Source organism: Sardina pilchardus, chromosome 20 (genome assembly GCF_963854185.1).
Source record: "Sardina pilchardus chromosome 20, fSarPil1.1, whole genome shotgun sequence".
Lineage (NCBI taxonomy): Eukaryota > Metazoa > Chordata > Actinopteri > Clupeiformes > Clupeidae > Sardina > Sardina pilchardus.
Genome location: NC_085013.1, coordinates 24,533,229 through 24,553,228, shown reverse-complemented (window position 1 = coordinate 24,553,228; position 20,000 = coordinate 24,533,229). Strand labels below are relative to the sequence as shown.

General features: G+C 47.3%; 1 protein-coding gene across 1 annotated transcript in view; it reads right to left on the bottom strand.

Annotated features, from left to right (window-relative positions):
- Positions 1 to 238: 238 nt before the first annotated feature.
- Positions 239 to 20,000, bottom strand: part of LOC134067104 (EMILIN-1-A-like) — a 40,218-nt gene continuing 20,456 nt past the window's right edge. Inside the window, exons 2-9 of the mRNA XM_062522181.1 lie at positions 9,387 to 9,512; positions 6,080 to 6,291; positions 5,014 to 5,727; positions 3,334 to 4,857; positions 2,890 to 3,015; positions 2,546 to 2,563; positions 1,612 to 1,746; positions 239 to 1,316 (exon numbers count right to left, since the gene is read on the bottom strand). Of these exons, the coding sequence (XP_062378165.1) occupies positions 994 to 1,316; positions 1,612 to 1,746; positions 2,546 to 2,563; positions 2,890 to 3,015; positions 3,334 to 4,857; positions 5,014 to 5,727; positions 6,080 to 6,291; positions 9,387 to 9,512 (3,178 nt within the window). The 3' untranslated portion in view covers positions 239 to 993. The remainder of the gene's footprint in view (positions 1,317 to 1,611; positions 1,747 to 2,545; positions 2,564 to 2,889; positions 3,016 to 3,333; positions 4,858 to 5,013; positions 5,728 to 6,079; positions 6,292 to 9,386; positions 9,513 to 20,000) is intronic.

Sequence of the window (20,000 nt, the reverse complement as noted above, 5' to 3'; positions counted from 1 at the left end):
TTTTTGAAGGCCCTGAACTGGACGTTACTGGGGCAGAGTGCATCACTACCTCCCCCAACAGCCCTGCAGTCTGTGCGACCATCCAGGCCCTGGCCCCTCTGGAAGGTTGGTGAGTGTCGGGAACGACTGAGGCACCTCTACAGCCATTACAGCGCCTGCTCTGACATCAACAACAGCACAGTCCCAGTCACGCTGGGGCCAAAACTACTTACAAAAACAGACTCAGGAGGCAGAAAGGTGCACAGAAATAACAACATTCACACACAAAATGTGAACTGCTTTCATTTAAGAACGAAATCAAACCAAAACAAAACAAAATCAAGATACAGACAATTATTGGTTCGTCCCTGTTTCCACCCCAGCTAAGCAAGTAGCTGCTGATTCTTGAACTCAGATTGTGAGACGAGCTTCTTTGGCAGGGGGACATCAAACAGATGGGTGTACAGGAAGTCGATATGACCACACAGTCAACTTTGGCGCATAGAGGATGAGTATTCATAAACCATGTCGGAAGTGATTTACATAAATCAAGACATTTTATCAGCGGTAACAAAACATGACAATAAATCCTGCAGTAGTATCTGTTATAGAACTTCTCTGATTTTTTGGGTTGGTTAATATCAAGGGCAAGTTTTCTTGTTTGTTTTTTTAACATTATATTCTGCCTTTGAGCAGTTTAGTTCATATTAGCGGGATTGAAAATGAGACTGGGAGCGCTGGCACGTCCACAAAGTGCGTCTCAGCCACCCAGAGGGTTTAAAACATCTCTTTTAGTGTCATTTTCTGGCCCCGTCGTTTTCGTTGATCGTCACAAATGTCCGTGAGTCCGAAAGAAGTCTCTCAGTGTTCATCATAGCCATCTTGTATAGAAGCAGACTCTGAAACGGATCTGGGCCAGTTCTGGCTCAGTTGTGGCGGTGATCCGGCAACACTGATCCGGGGGGCCAGATCTATCCCAGAGTCCACCGCTACGACTGCAGGTCGTCGACTCCTTTAAATGTCTTCGTAGAGCAGCATGCCGCTGAAGATGGTCAGAGGCTCCACCGAATGCGCCAGCTTGCCCATGACCAGGTCCACACACACGGTATCCCCCGCCTGTAGAGGCAGGATGATGTTGAAAACGGCCAGGGCGCCGGGCGTCGGCTTCAGGTCGGCCACTGGTTTGTTCTCCAGGCCCTCGGGCTGGTAGCCAGCGGAGTCCACGCGCGCCATGCCGTAGTTGGACTTGGACAGCACGGCCTCCAGCTTCACGTTCTTGTGGCCGGTCAGGATGGCGCTGAAGAAGTATCTTCCGTCTAAGGGAGCCTTGAACACACCTGCAGACCGTTTTAAGAGGAGGTTTAAAAACAAAGATTTTGAATTCAATGACCTACAGTAGTAATAGGTTTAGGAAATTGAAACTATTGAAGAGACTAAACTATCATATATCTCCTGATGTTCTTTGAAAATATATTTAAAATATTTATACATACAGTATAAATATCAACGTTAAGACTGAATGTCATAGTCGTGAAAGCCTGCAGATTGGTATAGCCTATCGTCATGACAAAGGTGTGGAATTTTGACTTTAAACGAGGTCTCGTTATGATACTTGGATCATGTTCGACTCACCAGTGCGTGGGTCGTATCTCTGTCCTTCATTGACAAACACTTTGTCGAAGACAATAGTGCCAGAGTTGGCCATAGGCTTGGTGAGCGCAGCTGAGAAGGACAGGCGTGGCACGTTGGCATCTGCCCCTGGCATTCCTACAAATAAAGACACAAAATGATCACTTTAGCGCTTAGCGACCACGTATACACATGCACACTGACTGATGCTAACTCTTAACAAGCCCTTTGAAGCTCAACACCACCCTTCTTGACCTTTAAGCACATTTTCCATGTGTCCACTCATCCCCTTACTGGCCAGCTGGTGACCTTCGGTGACCTTTTTAAACTCTCTGATCTGAGGCCAATCCTAACCTCAACCCTTGCCCCTTCCTCAAACACAGAGAGCGAGAGAGCTTCACTGTCCCACCATGACCCTGAACCCCCCCTCCCACACACACACACACACACACACACACACACACACACACACACACCTCTAATTGATCGGTTTGCACCTGTGCTCAGGGGTAAACCCTCCAGGGAGAGGATGACTTGGCCCAGATCTGGCCCCCCTTGTGACCTGAGTCCAAAAGTGCAGGACAGACATTCCCTACCTCCCAGATAGTGTGCACAACTCAAACAGATTTAGATGGGCCTGTCAAATCCTATCTGAGGGCAAGGTTTAATCGACACACCATTCATTCACGCTAAATATTTTGAAGTGGGCAGTGTGTGCACTCAGGCTAGGTTTTAGTATTGATCTGACCTACACATTGCATTGCATTGCAGACACAAACTCCAGCAGCTGTTGTGCACAACTGTTACACATAGATTTTGATCCTGATCCAATTCAGAATTATCTCAGAGACAGATCCTATCTGAGGGTAAGGATTAAGCCATGCACACAGCTGACAGGAATATTCTGAATATGACAAGTACAAGTACAAACACTTACCTCTTTCACCTTGGTATCCTGAAAGAAAAACAGAAACAGATCACAATCGATATAAAATACAAATTCTCACTATTTTTGATCCAACAACCTCAGGCCTATACTGCATATCTAAACACTTCTCTGCTATGGCTTGTCTGCTAGTTGCAACCGAGCCATTTGAATTAGACAACAGACATCTTCATCATAAAGCTAGTAACAAATAATCTATCCATTTAATCAATCAGCTCAACCTACAGTATCTGCTAATAACGTAGCCATGTAATCAATCAGTTTAACCTACAACAAGTGCCTTTTAATAACCTAGTCATGTCACAGATCAGGCTACCCAAGAGCAGGTGTCTTACCAGGAGGTCCTATCGGGCCTGGAAGCCCTATTATGCCTGGTGGTCCAATTCTACCTGGTGGTCCTTTTGGCCCGGGGTCACCAATTAATCCGTCGAAGCCCCTCTCTCCCTTGGGGCCTGGTGGCCCTGGCAGTCATGGAACAGAACATAATGGTGTCACTCTGGGACATATCAACATGAGTGTTGGAATACACTTAAACATGGCTGTCAGTTGGTATAAAAAAAGTTAAATAAGATGACTAAAATCGGTATAATTTCTAGTGTGAAATAGGGCTTTCAAACAACAAACGTATGCATATAGGTTGACAAACCTTTACACAACAATGCAGTGGATGTTTATGTATAAGTACAATATTATACAGTATGTATGTACTTTAAGTGTATTTCTATGTACAGTATGTAGGTTTGTATGCATTTCTGAGGACTACCGATTGTTAATCTTACCCATGAAGTCCTTCTCAGTGAAGACCTGGAACTCTTTGAGAACGTGGCGCACTGAGGAATTCAGGCTCTTGATCTTTCCATGGATGTCGTCCAGATGTGTGTTTTGGAAGGTGTCGATGAACCCTTCATGGGAGGTCACTGTGGTGTTCAGTCCGTTCACACAGGTCCAGAGCCCAGAGACATGTTTGTTGAGGCCCTCTTTGATCTTCTGGACATTGTCGGAGAGAGCGTCAAAGCGGCCACACACATCTTCCAGCTTGGACAGCCTCTTTTCCAGGTCGTCTCCGGTTCGCTTGCAGTCACCCATCTCAACCACAAAATTGTTCCCGAAGCGCTTGATATCCTTGTCGACTTGGTCAAAGTGTCCTTTGCTGTCCTCAATGTGCTCGGTGATCTCCTGCTGGATCTTGTCAATCTCGGAGATGATCTTGTCCTTGGTGTTGCCCAGGTCAGTGATGACGCTGTCGTGCTTCTGCACTGTGTGCTCAAGGTCCTTCAGCGTGTCGTTGATGGAGCTGAAGGACAGAATGACCTCGGAGAGCTCTCCCTGAAGCGACTTCAGGTTCGTGTTGGATGTGCCGCTGATGACACTGTGGCCATCCAGCGGTTTCTCTGGGTCATTTGGACCTCCTACTGTTCCTGACCCTGTCCCACTTCCTGGTCTTGTTCCAATTCCTGGTCCAGTTCCTGTTCCCGGAAGACCTAGGTCAATCTTGCATGATCCACCACATTTGGCCACGTCCTCTTTCAGCTTACCCACCTCTTCCTGTAGGTTGGAGCACACCTTAGAGCAAGCGGTGTCGTCGGAGTTGATTCTGTTTCTAATGTCCTGTAGGTCTGTGTTGCACTTGGCCAGCGTGTGGTGTGTGACGTTCTTCAGCTTCTTCAGCTCGTCCTCCATTTTGTGGCAGATGTCACAGCTCTCCAGCTCGGTGACGATCCTGTTGAAGTGTTCCCCGTTGTCTCCGGTCAGCACTTTGATTTTGCGAACGTCGTGGCTCAGGTCAACCACCCTGTCGTTGAGCGATTCTCCGGACATAGTGATGTCCTTCAGACGGGTGTTGAAGGTCTTGATCTCAGCCTCGTTTGCGATCACTCGCCACTCGATAGACTTTGAGGAATCTGCTCCGTTATCTCCTCGCCCTCCGCCATTGCCTCCCTGTCCGCCATTTTCCCCTCGTCCTCCGCCGTCCCCTCGTCCCCCGCCGTCCCCTCGTCCCCCGCCGTGCCCTCGCCCAGGTATGTGGCTTGAGCCCGGTCTGCAGGACGCCGTGCAGTCCTTCAGCCTCTTGTCCATGTGGTTGGTCGCATTCTCGAGTTGAGAGAGACGTTTCTTGTAGTCTTGCAAGTCGTTCTTGTTGCCCGCCACATCCAGCTCCACATCTGAAATCCGGAAGCCTTGGTCGTCGAAGCGGTTGAGGAAGATGTCACGGAGGTCCTTTAGGTTATTTTCTATTTTGGCAAAGTTGTCTCCTGTCGTCTGCAGTGAATTGTTCAGTCTTCTCTCAAGGTCTCGCATTGGACCTGTGAAAGGACCTGTGTATGTCCCACCAGAGCCCGAAGACCCCCCTGATCCCCCTGATCCTCCCCAACCCCCTGTACCTCCGCCAGTCCCTCCCCCAGTCCCTCCACCAGTCCCTCCCCCAGTCCCTCCCCCAGTCCCTCCCCAACGTCCCCCACCTGAAGTTCCCCCGGTTCCACCTGTGCCTTTCAGCTCCTTGTCCAGTCGATCCTGAATAGCATCCACTGCGCCGGAGGTCGAGATCACTTTCCTGTCTATGTCACCGATCCTTCCTCGGAGGTCCGTCACAGTATCACAGCACCCTTGGGTGCGGGTCAGATCTCTCCGTAGGCCATCCAGGCTCTGCCGGTGGCGCTGGTCCATGGCATTCATCTGTTTCTCCAGGGCGCGGATCCTCTCCCGATCCAGCTGCTGCTGCCGCCTCAGGTCCTCGACGCCCGACTGGCAGGCCGAGCAGGACAGCGTCACCCTGCTCTCCAGCTCCCGCAGGATCTCTTCCTTCAGTGAGTTCATCTTGCCTCCACCAGCGCCGCCAAACCCACCGCTACCACCGCTACCACCACCAACACCACCACCACTATTACTACCGCCACCACCACTGATCACATCCAGTTCGTTCCCGCTGCCCTTTCCGTTGACCAGGTGGTTGTTGATGCTAACCAACGTCCTGTCGTGAGCCTGGGTCATGTTGTCCAGCTGGTCCAGTTTGGTCTGGATGCTGTGGATGGTCTCTTTCATCTCCGGTTGGGCAGCGTCGGCAGGAGTCTTGGCCCCGTTCATGCCCCGCAGCGTCGACTGGAGGCTGTGCATGTCTTTCGTCAAGCTCTGGATTTTCTCCTCTAGCTGTCGGATCTTGTCACTATCGCCTCTTCCTGTGGAGGAAGAGCACAACATGCTTATGTCTAAGTATAAACTCCACAGGATATCTATAGCTACCTATACTGTAAAGTAGGGTTCAGACCAAAGATTCAAAATGAGACAAGACGAGATGAGACTAGACGAGCCGCGACGTTTTAAAACCTTGCAACTGCAACTAAACATGTTGAATCCTCTGCGACGGTTTGTGACGGCTTGCAACTCGGTGCAACTTTTAATTCAAACCACTGTTTGGTCTCGTCTCGTCGTGAATTGGGCATTGTTACAGGTGCATTGTCAGAACATAGTACAGAAGCCCCCCCCCCCACCAACCCCTTTAAATATATGCATTAATATGGAAGGACTCACCACCTCCACCACCCTGGCCTTGGCCAGTACCACCTCCATTCCCGGGTCGGACCGGTTTGGGCCACGGTCTTGCAGTTCCAATTTGAGTTCCGGAACCCCCGGATGGCCCGTCGTTGCAGTCGTCACCACTGTAACCGTGGCAACACTTCCACTCGAGTTCAGTGGCCATTTTGTAAGCCACCTTGTACCGGGGCCGCATGTATGTCCGGTACCTGCAGGATAAGAGTGAGGACAACGAATCACAATAAGTCAGCAAAAGAAAAAGAGTGCTGGAACATTGACATTAACTTCCCAGTTCCCAATGTACTAGACCAATAAAAGAAAAATCAACTCAAAATGTGGAGGTAACACAGTGTGGGGTGTTATTCTATGCATCCTCAAATGGAAAATCAAACCTTGAAGGAACATGACAATTTTTTTCTGAAATTAGTTTATTTGCTGAGGTGGAAAAGTCCAGCTTCAGACTGTAAAAGTCCTACAACATACAGTATGTGTGCCAACCATTCACTTAAACTAGTTGCTTCTGATTAGCACAACTCTTCAGCCAGGTAGAGCAGCTAATTGGTTAGATTACCTGCGCTAAGTGCACAGGTACTGTATATCCCTGGTTGGACTTTTACTTTCTGAAGCTGGACTCCACCTCTGTTTATTTGCCATCTACCCCCAGAGTTATAAAAGAGGATGCATACTGTAACCTTTTCTTCTCTGTTCAAACATGGTTCCACCATTTAGCCTATAGCTGTAGCTAAAAGAGAACAATAGGCTAAGTGAAGCAACCCACTTTCAGTGAATTATGCTAAGCTAAGCAAACAGTGTCAGAATGGGTTAATTGCACTCACAGTAGAGTGACCAGACGTCCCAGGTTTCAGGGGACAAGTCCCCGTTTTTGGTTGCCCGGGGAAAATACAGAAAAACTACCTATGTTCCCGTTTTTTGAAGATAAAACTTGTATATTTCAATCAGATTGATTCATAGTCAAACTGAAAATGTTTTTTCCACATTTTTGGGATTATGTCCCCAGTTTTGGTCTCGGACATCTGGTCACCTTAACTCACAGAGAATAGAAGGTTATGTATCCTCTTAATCTGGGGCAGACGGCAAATAAGATGATTTCTCAAAAAGTTGGCGTGTCACATTGAATGACTTGCACTGAATCGTTTGACTGGTCTTCCATTGGAAGTTTGGACAGGGCTTGATATTTGTGTCATAACGTTATTTTTGATTGGTACATTTAGTGACATACCAACATAATGAAAGCCAGAATCTGGGCAGAGATTTAAGGTGGGCCCTAAAAGTGCGTGTGAAAACACTACAGTATGTGATGTTGATGACTCAGCCTTCGAGCAGGTGGCCGCCTTAAATCTGTGTCTCATGCTGCAATTTTCCATCTCTTATATTAAATTGAAGGCCGTTTTGCATCACATCACAGGCTCTCTGTGTAAACAGTCTGTCGCAACAGAGCAATACAGCCAAACTCAGATCCCAGTTTCAAGAGCGCTGCTAAACTACTGGAAGACAAATTTCATAGCTACACGTGTAGTCACAATCTAAATTTAGCCTCGATAGAATTGAGAAGAGGTCTTTTTTTGTCTTTCAACTGTTGAAAAAAAAAAAATGTCTAACAATTAATCTGCAAGTGAACAGACATATTTTCTCTTTTTATGTTTATGTATGTCTCTTCTCTGTACAAACATCTGCTGAGCAGCTGTTGAAAGTGTGGTCCTTGCAGTTTAAGGGGCCTAGGCTGCATTCTGCTGAACTGAACAGTGCTCGCACTGTGTACCCACAATCTGAAGTACCTGACGTGCGTATTCATAAAATGGTGTGCTTAACATGCTTAGTTATAATGCACATTAAGATCGGAGTGTATGTGTGTGTGTGTGTGTGTGTGTGTAGGAGGGGTATGGCTCCAGTTTTGGCGAAGCTGCATGAAACCATTTAACTCTGCTGAGTGTTGAAATCATGAAACGTAGTATGGGGTGCATTCCCGCTCTCATGTACAACCAGGATTTTTTCGGTGAATAAAAACAAACACCTGGGGAGAATTGTGAAGCAGTTTTGGAACAGTTTTACTGTTTTCTTTTATTAAATTACCTTCATCCAGCCAAAAAAACCCCTGAATTCTTTATCTTGTGAGTGAATGGGTCCTGTATATGTGCAATTCCATGCATATCGCACAGACTGGATTCCTGGGTGCATATTTTTAGGATCGTAAGCAGTCAAAACTTTCCCCAAATTTCCCAGGAATATTGGTTACATTCTGTAAGCCGCTGAATATTTGTCTCCGTGTTCCTGCTCATTCCGTGAGTGGCGTGAGGGATAGGGAAGGATGAGGGGCAAAAATGGGTCGCGCTCTCCTTTTCCCGACGGCTCGTGAGTGGAAAAATAAGTGGCGGTATTTTAAGGAGGGCTCAGCCTTAATTCCTGTGGTGACCTGGCTACAGAGCCTGGAGTGGCGCTCTACCTCATTCCTCACATAGCCTCGTGTGTGTGTGTGTGTGTGTGTGTGTGTGTGTGTGTGTGTGTTTGTGTTTGTGCTAGTACGTTCAATATGTGACAATTCGATTAGTTTTTCCAGCTGTGCTTGTGCATGTGGTGTGTGTGTGTGTGTGCGCGCGTGCTCACTAACTTAGCTGCTTTTACTGTAGATACCTTAGGCTAACCAAGCCTGACAAAAACTCCCTCTCAAGCTAACAATGACAATATTGATAACTGCTATCTATGTCATAATGTATACCATGTATACATGCATATTAGTATAATAACTTTGCACTTTGTAATGACATAATTCTCTTATTATCCTCATGCTATCTACAGTACAAGCAGAGGAGACATAAATGCATACTGGGTGCACATAAGGAATACAGTATGAGTATCCTAACTATAAAGTGAGAAATCACTGTTTGTCTGTTCAATGAATATCTTATGAAGTGTTGTTCATCTTACCAACTTCACAATTAAAAGACATAGCAAGCATGTGTTATTGCAAGTAATACTCAAATGACAATGAGTCATTTGAGACCATGAGTAAGCTTTACAGTCGTGGGGGGTGTGGGCTGTGGCGCAACAGGCCATGTACAGGTCCAAGTGCCCATGGGGACCCAAGTTTGAATCCATCCATTCGAACCTGGAATTCATATCGCGATCCCACCCCATCTCTCTCTCTCTCCCTCCCTCTCCCCACTTACCTCTGTCAATCTTCACTATCCTATCCAAATAAAGGCAAAAAGCCCCCCCCCAAAATCTACTTAAATAAAATAAAATCGAATAAGAAAAGTGTAGTGTGTGTACATGAAGTGTTACTCACATGACCACTCGAGAGCACTGCACCTGGCCCCATGCGCAGGGCTGATAGTCGGGCTTCACGTAGGTCTCCACTCCGTCCTCCACCACACAGCTCACCGTCTTGGTCACCACATACGCACACCAGTTCCTGCGGAGAGACAAGGGAACATATAGAGTTACAGTGCATCCATACATAGACACGCACGCACACCAGTTCCTGCGGAGAGACATACAGTATAGAGGAGTTATAGTGTATCCATATGCACACTAGTTCCTGTGGATAAATGGAGGAACATAGCCTACTGTACAGGGGAGTTATGGCAATTTCCATACACACAAACACCAGTACCTGAGAAAAGATAGAGGACATGGGGATATATTACATACACACAGCAGTTGATAAAGGGGTGTTAGTGTCAAGGGTTTTTAATATGGGGCCAGGGGTACATTTCATATATACACTCTAATTCGTATAGGAAGAGATGAGGAAGATGACGTAAAGTTAGAAGGGAGGTATGCATGATAGAGAGTTTTGTTCTTACGCATTCAGGGCCATGTTGTTTTAGTGTATTAGCATTCACCACCAATCACTGGCAGAACATCAGCTCATATCACTGATATGGGAGATTAATGTCAGGCTTAGTGATGAAAACTACTGTTTTGTCATCGTTAGAGTCAACTATTGCACCACAACATGGCAGCGCTCTTACAAAATCTCCTTCAAACAAACTCTTTTTTTTTCTCAGCCCCTTTTGTGAGGTTACGCAACAGACCCTTCATAACAATATTTCTGTTGGCACCTCCTGCTAATGTAACTTCTAATTCAGGCACATTGCATGCGTGGCTGCTGGGAAACATAGCCGGCACTGTGAACGTTCCCAAAGTTAGCATAACCCCTCACACAGAGCGGGTCAGGCGGAGAGGAGAGATGGAACGAGGCCCTGGAACGTCGGAGATTTAGGGGCCAGTTTCCGATGAGCGTCCCCCTAAGGTGAATTTACGGTGATCCACTGCACCTCGGGCTGAATCTATGGGCCACCGGTGTCATAAATTAGCTAAGCGCTCGCACAGCAATGGTGTCTCCAATCACTCTGCAGTGCTCCATTCCCCCCTGCAGATGCAAGAATACACACTGAGAAATCACCCTGTCGCCATTACACACTCCCTGTCCAAAACACACACACATACACACACACATGCGCACACACACACGTACACACACGTACACACACACACATACACATGCACGCACACATACACACCAACACACGCACACACATGCACACACACATACTGTACACACACACACACATGCATGCACTCATGCACACACACCCACACCAGCTCGCATGCACACACACACACATACATACTGTACTCTCAGACACACAACATACACACATGCACACACCCACACACAGCCAACACACACACGCATACATAGTCACACACACATACACACACACACACGCACACACATTTTTGGCTCACACATCTGCACAGGCTCAGTTTGAACGCTGCAAGACAGCGGTGGAAGGAGGATTGCGTCACTGCGCCTCGCGCGTGAGAGGACCAGCGTCTCGTGTTTCTCCCCCAGTTTAGTTTTAGTCTGTCGGCAAAATCAACAAACGGGCCGCGCCGCTCATGCAGATTAGCCGGCCTTCGCCGTGAGCTTTCGCAGCCTCCTGAAGCCGAGCCCTGAGGGTCAAGCGTCCTGTAGCGACTACGCCATCCGTCAGCCTGTTTCAGACGTTTTGATAAATGACACCGGCTCCTCGGGAGAACGTCACGTATTTGGTGAAAACCCCAGTCTGCACGGCGAGCAGCCCAGCCCCAGACCGAATTCATCCATCTGTGTCACGTTGAAACAGATAGTCTTGTACGCACGCACGAAAGCTGTGGAAAGTAGCCCGGTGATGACCATAACTTCTTAGGCCCTGATTGAGTTTTTGCGCTCAAAGATTTTTCCACAGAATGGGCCGGGCCCCTCTAAACAAAGGGCTTTGGTGTCTGAGGAGTAAGACTCATTTGAAGGCGATGGGCCCGCAGCATTGACGTAATCCCCCACAAATACTCCTATCTTCTCGCACAGAGAGAGAGAGAGAGAGAGAGAGAGAGAGAGAGAGAGAGAGAGGGAGAGAGAGAGAGAGAGAGAGAGACACCCTTTTCTGCTTAGACTGGAGTCAGCACATCTGGAGAGGGCTCCGATCCAGAGATCTGGTTCCGACTATCTTTGTGTTCTGGTTCAGATCAGGCTCTGATCTGGTTCACGATTGGCTCTGGATCAGGTCTAGATCTGGTTCAGGTACTGTATGGATCTGTCTGTCTCTGGTCTAAAATCTGGACCGGGCCCAAATCTGGATCAGCCCAGCATGCTGTGAGGATCTGGCCCTGGTCCAGATCTATTGCAGCCTCAGCTGCAATCACAGTTTATACTGTGTGTGTGTGTGTGTGTGTGTGTGTGTGTGTGTGTGTGTGTGTGTGTGTGTGTGTGTGTGTGTGTGTGTGTGTGTGTGTGAGAAGAGAGAGTGACAGAGGGAGGGAGGGAGAGAGAGAGAGAGAGAGAGAGAGAGAGAGGGAGAGAGATAGGCTGCCATTCTAAAGGTTATAATGTACACATTACACAAACACACACACACAAATGAAGAAGGGAAAGGAAGAAAGTGTATGTCTGTGTGTATGATCTTCAAACCCACCACAGCTATGGCTCTGTTGCCTGCTCGTTGCGTGTGGTTTGGAGAAGAAGACGCATCCCCCCGCGGGAGTGTTATCCATGCAGCCACACCACAGCGCTCTTACAGGCAGTGGTGACGCAGACAAGATGGCACGTTTGAAATAAGACGTCGGAATTTAGCGGAACGCAAAACATCACACCATGTCATGGGCTCCCCGAAAGTCTTGTCACCCATCTGCTTTGGTTGGCACACACACACACACACACACACACACACACACACACACACGGATGAGAGAGCTGAGAGATCATCACCAACACCACTGACTGGACAACACAACAAGCTCCACTCCTCTGGTTTCCACAGCTGCTAGCCAGCTGCTAGCTAGCCACATCCTTTCCTAACAACTTTCTCTCTCTTGGTCGATATATCTCTTCCTCTCTTTCACTCTCTCTCTCTCTCTCTCTTTCACTCTCTTCCTCGCTCAGTCTCTCCTTCTCTACCTCTCTCATCCTCTTCTCACTTCCTGTCGCTTCATCATTTCTTTCTTTCCCACTCTCTCTCTCTCTCTCTCTCTCTCTCACACACACACACACACACACACACACAGCTGCGGCCCATGCTTACAGTCTGGTGCCAGCACAATGTCATGTTTCTACCTCTGCTATTGGACACAGATGGTGTGCTGTGACACCATGACATCACAAAAGGCTCTGCTTGGGAGAAATGAGAGGATGTTTCTAATTAACTGTGAAAGTCGGGCCGAAAAAATATGTGCTGTTTTGACCAACCCTGAGCATCCTCTGCCAAGTTCCAAAGAATGAGGTCTATTCAGAATCTCCCTTACTAGTGACGGACTCCCCCAACTGCTCTTGATAAAGCCTGTGTACTTTCTTAATTGGCGAGCGCTCGCGATTTTTAAACGATGTCGGGGCCATAACTTCATCTCAAACTCTGGAAACGTCTCAACACCACCCATGAGTTAGTGTAAAGGCCATAACTACCTCGCCCAGTCCCCCATGGCTACCCTAAATTCACTTTTACCACAAAGATATATAACAAAAAAATCTGGGGTTGGTCACGGGGTCTATCTCCAGAGTGCCGTTTCCCCACAGCCAAAACCTAAAGCTGGAATAGGACTCATTTCAATTAATGCAGTGGACCGTACCACTTTCACTAACCCGGGGTGCAGCGCGTAGACGTTAAGACCCCTTTGGACAGCAGCGGAGTCTCTCCTGGCTTTTTCTGCTAGCTGTGGCTGAGTTGCATTCTTAACACATTTGTCATGCAAGACTTTCATTTCACAGCCTCTCTTTCGCGCTCTCCCTCGCTTGAAGGGTGGATGCCTGAACCATATCTCCGGCATGTTGCAAGGCGGCAAACAAAAGCCAGAGGTAAGGTGGTTGTTGTGGTGTGTGTGTGTGTGTGTGTGTGTGTGTGTGTGTATGCGTGTGTGTTCAGGGGGTAAAGGGGTGGGGGTTGACAAAAGGAGGAGGAGGAAGAAAAAAGAAAGACAATAATTGGCAGCGGTACAGTTTACTTCACTCTTCACACCCCCCAACACACACACACACACACACACACACACACAGATTCACACACAAGATTCATTCCCCCCAATAAAATATAAGCCATGTTTTGCCAAGTAGCTGTCATAAAGAGAGTGTATCGCTCCAAAATTTTTTCCCATAATTTTTCCATCACATTTTTCTCTAAAAGCTTACCCAGCCCTGTCATCTGTGATGGAGGAGAGTTGGCACGACTGCTTAGATGTATCAGAGCAAGACCAATGATGACGGGCAGACAAACAGGCATTTACACAAAAATGCCATATAGTCTAGTTTTTTTTTTTTTTCACATGGTTGGCTCGGCACAGTTCTTACTGCTTAAATAACACAAACAACTCAAAATGTTTAACGTCTAAATTATTATGTTTGCGTGTAGCCTACTGTATTCAACCTAAATCTGTGCATTGTGCTCGAATCTATCTGCATGCTGTGTTGGGAGAGAGCATGCAGCAGGAGGTTGACATTATGTTCTGCATCTAGTTTGATTTAAAGCTGGACGTGAGATGTGCCAGATTGTCCCATAGCCAATATGGGGATCTGTGCAAAAAACAAAACAAAAAAAAAAAAACAAAGACACAAGTCACAGCACTGCCCGGGGCAGGTCTGTTTGGAGAACAAAGAAGTGTTAGCTTTAAGGGTTTTAGCACTGAGCGAACAAATAGCTGGCACCGGTCCTGCACATCTCTGAGATGACCACAGGCTTGTCCTGGAAAAAAATAATAACACAACAGCAAACATCTGCTCGGTACAGTGCTTTGACAGTGACTAATCGCAACTTTAACTTCACAGCTAAAGGATAAAAGGCAAGTCAGCTTTTTGCCCACGCACTATGTTTTTTTTACTGAGAATCTTCACTTTCAAACTGTGGTCTGCAAATTGCTCTCAGTCCAAGCTTGTGACCACAGTCGTACGGCGTAACAATTGCCACCACGGTATTGCGTAGTCAACCTTAGAATTTTCCCTCTAAAGTGAGCTAGCCAACTAGCTAACAGATAATAGATTTAGCTGGCAAAGACCAACCACCACACATCTGGCATTCATAAAGGTAGCTAGCTTGCTAACTGGTGTTTTTTTCGGTTACATAGATGTGGTGAGATTATGCTGTAAAACCAGTTGTTGCATTTTTGCAGGGTTTCGTGCCTTGACCACAGAATAGCATAGCCAGGGCAATGTGTGGGAGAGACAGATGTCTTTTTCCACAGGACACATGGCTGTGTAGCATCAAACTGAATATGAATACAGAAGATAAATACTCTGCTGTACAAAACATGATTCTTCTATTACCAGCACCTGTAGGACATAAATTTCCTGAAGAGATAGATGTCATAAAATTATTGAATTTCATCCAAATGATCTTCAGGAAATCTTACACGAGTCTTTGGAAAGCTCACACTCATACTTAAAAAAAAAGATTTCTGTAAGAGGAAAGTGAGAACTTTGAGTCCTCTTTCAACATTTATGTTCATAATGGATTTTTCACATTCCAAGCAGAACATTACTAGGACTATACAGCGATACCAAGCTGGTTACGCTCAAAGGTTTCCACCAGTAACGATTTATTCTGACTGTTCTAATGGTACAGGAAAAACTGAGGAACTGTTTTGTAGAGAAGAGCAGCACAATATATCAAAAGTCTGTGAATAGGCCTGCTGGCAGATACATCATCGTCACACACACACACACACACACACACACACACACACACACACACACACACACACACAGTCACACACACTCTCACATAAACAGACATGGGGAGCTCAATCGTGACTTTGTCTACTCTCCTGTCAATCATGTGGCGGATGGCGCCCTTACGTGCTGCAGCTGATGGGGAAGAATAGTGATCCTTTTGTTTGGCCCCTTCTGCTAAAACTGCAACGTCCCATCAGCGTTACGGCATTGCAGGCTGTGCCGGGGCCTGGCTTTCTTCTCCCAAGACAGTAATTATCCCAAATTAATGTGCTGTACAGTTTTCATAAAAGGATATGGGGGAGATGAGGGGGGGGGGGGGGGGGGGGGCTGAATTGTGTGGGGGGGGGAAGGGACGGACGTCTGGCTCTGCAGGCACAAAGTAACCCATCCAACACGAGCTGGATTTCAGATGGGAACTCGTCGCCCAATCAGCATGTTTCTGTCCGACCCCTGACCCCTAACTTCCTGTGTCTGCCTGGCCAAAGTTTTATCTTTCCTGTTCTCACCTCTTTCCAAAACATCTGGGCAAATTAAAAGCTCCGCTCCAACTCTTGAGGGGGGGGGGGGGGAGGGGATGGGGTTCGGGATGTACTGCAATTTAGCCTGAGCAGTTCCGATCTTAAGCAATCACAAATCAGGCGAAAACGCTCTAGATAGCAGCTGTATTTAATGAAGCCATGACTTGCTCTGAGATACGGTCTCCAATCTATAATGGCATCTCAGTCACATTACACACCGTGACGGGATTGAAAGGAATAGGAATAGCATGTGCTAAAGGTCAGACACAACTCAACATCTTATACATCGTCATGGACTCATGATGAAGATATAACCAACATTGAAACATCAGTCTTTTCTGCACTGTTCAGAAAATAAATAAATCAATAAGAAACTTCAACATCTGTGTGCTCCCCCAGTGATCTCTTCCCTTTCACAGCTTAATGGTCTTTGGAATTATGACTTTCATGTTAATGTCCAAGTCGTTGAAACTGTGACGCTCTATTCAAAGTAAGTTGTCGCTGGCGCCGAACTATGAAAGCCCACAGGCCCATGACATCTGTCAGCAACACTTTGAAACTAGAACAGCACTCCGGGAGCGCAGACCTCCACCAAGCGAAAACATAACCGCCTCCTGGATCCAAACGGTGATCACTCCCAAACCGGATCACTCCCAAAATGTAATGGTTTCTTTCTTGGGTAATTTCAGACCTTTCCTGTAATCGAAATCCGTCCATAACTTTTTGAGTTATCTTGCTAACAAACAAGCATAGGCCTAAGTAGGGCCATAGTCTAACAACATATGACATTAATATCAAAGATTAATATTGAAATAGATGTTATACCACTCCAAACATTTGCACTGAACCTGGCATTTGGGCAGGAAGGCGGTTGAGCTGGAGGCATTTTTGTGTGAGGGGTGTTCCCCTTATCTCTGAATGAGATTCCTGAAGGCAAAGTAATGTATCACGCGTGTTTCTGTCCCGCGTCACGCCTTAGGCTGACAATACAGGGCCTGTATCCGAGTGGCTTTGATCTGGGAGTAAAGGGGAAAGGCTCGGAGTGGGTGTCTCTGGTGTCTGTGTGTGCGTGTGCGTGTGGAACCAAAAGCCACCCTGTCCGCTAACCTCCGAGACCTAGCCGCCGCTAACGTGACACCCTGGCCTTGGTCCAGAGACCGAAGCCATCCAGCCGTCATCACCTCATTATGAGCCAGCCTTTTAGGGCTGAAATCAATCTCTGGTGTGTAACATGATTGAGCCTGCACCATGAAGAGCCTCTTTATGTTTTTTTTTTAACGTTTATCGAGTATTTAACCATGAAGCTTCTCAGGTTTCCCTAAATGACTGCATGTGATGCAGTACAAATTGGTCACTATGCATTGTTCTGCATCAAGCATCAGCTCTCTCAATAGCTAACCATCATGCATCTACTGTACAGTATATGGTGTCATCACCACCACATTGTGTGTAGTCGTAAGCAGACCACACTGTGTGTATGTTGGGTGTTAATTGAAATGTGCAGTAGAGTCACTCAGCCCAAGCATTACAAACAGCTGCGGACACACAATGTGGCAGAAGAAAGCGAAACAGAGTAAAAGCTCGTCCATAAGGACTCGACACCCTCTGGCTGAGCACCCACTGCTCCTTGTGACTCTCTCAGATGGTTTCAAAGGAAGCCACCTTTCTCTCTGTGTCTTCTATTTCTCCCTGTCTTTCTTCTCTCTCTTTTTGTCTTTCTTCTCTCTCTCTCTCTCTCTATTCCTTTCGGCACTGCACCTGACATGCCTGGGCTGTAACCTTCTCTTTCCTCCTGGATTTCAAAGTGAGGAGGATTAACAAATCACTGATGCAAATCACAGGCTGCAGGAACAATGGCTGACACTGGCTTGTGTGTGTGTGTGTGTGTGTGTGTGTGTGCATGTGTGTGCGTGTGTGTGCGACTGTGCGTGTGTGTGTGTGTGTGTGTGTGTGTGTGTGTGTGTGTGTGTGTGTGTGTGTGTGTGTGTGTGTGTGACCTTGAACTACTGACCGGGAGGAGATGATAGAAAACTCCTTCCCCACCCAGCCCGGACCATCTGAGACATGATAGCTGACCCTTTACTGTTAACATGGCTACGGCTATGGAGAATGATTAATGCTGATAGGTTTACCCAACGCAAGAGGCCTCTGGCCGTATGGGCGGTAAGCACATATGCTAAGAAACTACTCAAACAAAAACAGGTTTTGAGGGGGTGGACAGTGAGAAGTGGGTGTCCCGTGCGTGTGTATGTGTGTGTGTGTGTGTGTGTGTGTGTGTGTGTGTGTGTGTGTGTGTGTGTTTGGTTGGGGGTGCGGACTCTCACCCTTCCCAAACAGTTCCAGGCGTCAGCGCCTCTAACGTCACCCAGCAGCTCAGGGAGGGAAGCGAGTGGAGCCGAGCGATCTGAGGCTTCAGCTTCTGGGTGAGCTCACGCCTCAGGAATTCATCCACACCTCCTTTCTTCTCAGCTCTCTCTCTCTCTCTCTCTCTCCAGTGGCCTTGCTCACGCGTTTTATTAGTGCGGAAAACAACAACAGAACCCTGTGCTCTGCGCCCCTCCGCAGAACACAGAACAACGCAGAACAGGGTTCCCTTTCAGAACCGCACCGCATGCACTGGCGAATGCCACACCACTTCTCACAGCGCAGGGATTACAGACAGGGAACCTCAGAAGAGCTTTAAGTTCACTTTTACATCACATTGTTTGTCACTTATAACAGGGACTTTTGCTCTTTTCAGGGAAAGTCCCCCGGTCGCCGTGCCAGGGGCACTCCAGTGGCAGCTCTTGAGGATTGACCTCACGTCCGGCTAAGCTAAACCTCTCCAGACCGAATTGCTGGTCTCCCCAGCCAAACAAACCATGCAGTACAGTACATCACAACATCGCCATCGAAATGGCCTCCTTCTCTGTTCTGCTCCTACCGAGGTTGCATGAGACTCGTATCTTCTTGATTGATGATCGGCTAACCTTCTCTGACAATGCTGGCTCTGCCTCTGTGACTTGTGGCGCACACTATGGTTATCGCTCGCCTCAACTACAGCAGCACCCTGTTCAAGGGCCTTCCAGCTTGTGCGTGGAAACAGTGGTAGCCTCCGAGCCGAGGATCTTGACCTCACATCCCTCTGGAGCTCCATCTGGAGGCACAAGCCCCTGACAACTAGAACTCCACCGCCGACACACACTTAGCATGTGCACTTGCACTCCGCTCTCTTCCCTCCTCACTTTCTATCTCCTTCTGCTAGCACAGGGATTCCCAAACTGTGGTGCGCGTACTGTACCACCGGGTATGTGAGATGAAAAGGGCTATGGTGGAAAGGTGTTAAAAAATTAACTTTTCACATTTTCTGTAATTAATCTATAGTAGGCTACGTTTTCATTAAACACGCCTGGATAGCTTCAATAGAATGTGTTACATTTTGATGTGTCGGATGGTGGAAAAAGTTTGGGCCACACTTTGACTCAAATGTATAATGTCTGCTCTCTTATGCTCTTGTGTTGACAGATACAGTGGTAATTCCTAGTTAAGGCCTTCTCTGCACTGTAGCTTAACAGTTATTCCTCATTCTAGAAGTTGTTTTGGGGTAAAATTGTCTGTAATATCAATTAATGTAAGGTAGCAGTGGGGAGGCCTTGATTGTAATTGATTGGCTGAATCTAAATAACACTAATGTATGATGCCCTTACCTTTAAGTGTTATGACATCATAAATGTGATGGATTCTGATTGGCTGTCAGCTTTTTATCATTCTTAAAATCACTCTGAAAGTCATCCCCAACGTTCTTCTTCACATCGTTATTGTCATAGTTTACGTGTGGACACTGTCGTTCAACTTTTTTGCTGTCGTGTGAACAGTTCTTTACATGAGTCACTTTGTAGGCCGCCTGTCCATGCCACAATGACAACAGCGTATCATGCGGTTTGGAGAGGCCTGGCTGCAGTGTCTGGTAAGGAGTCCAGCACGGCAAAACCGTGCTATTCACTGGCCCGATGTGAGTCGCTCATTCAGAAGTCTCTCGCAGTGACCTGGCGCTCTGCTCCGGGTTTCCCAGTGGGAATGATTTAGCTAGACAAGGTCAGCGAGGGTGGTCAGTTCGCCGACTCGACATTTCTAAATTACAGGCTGGGCCTCCTGAGAGCTGACCTCTACTGACTCATCCATGAGAGAGAGAGAGAGAGAGATG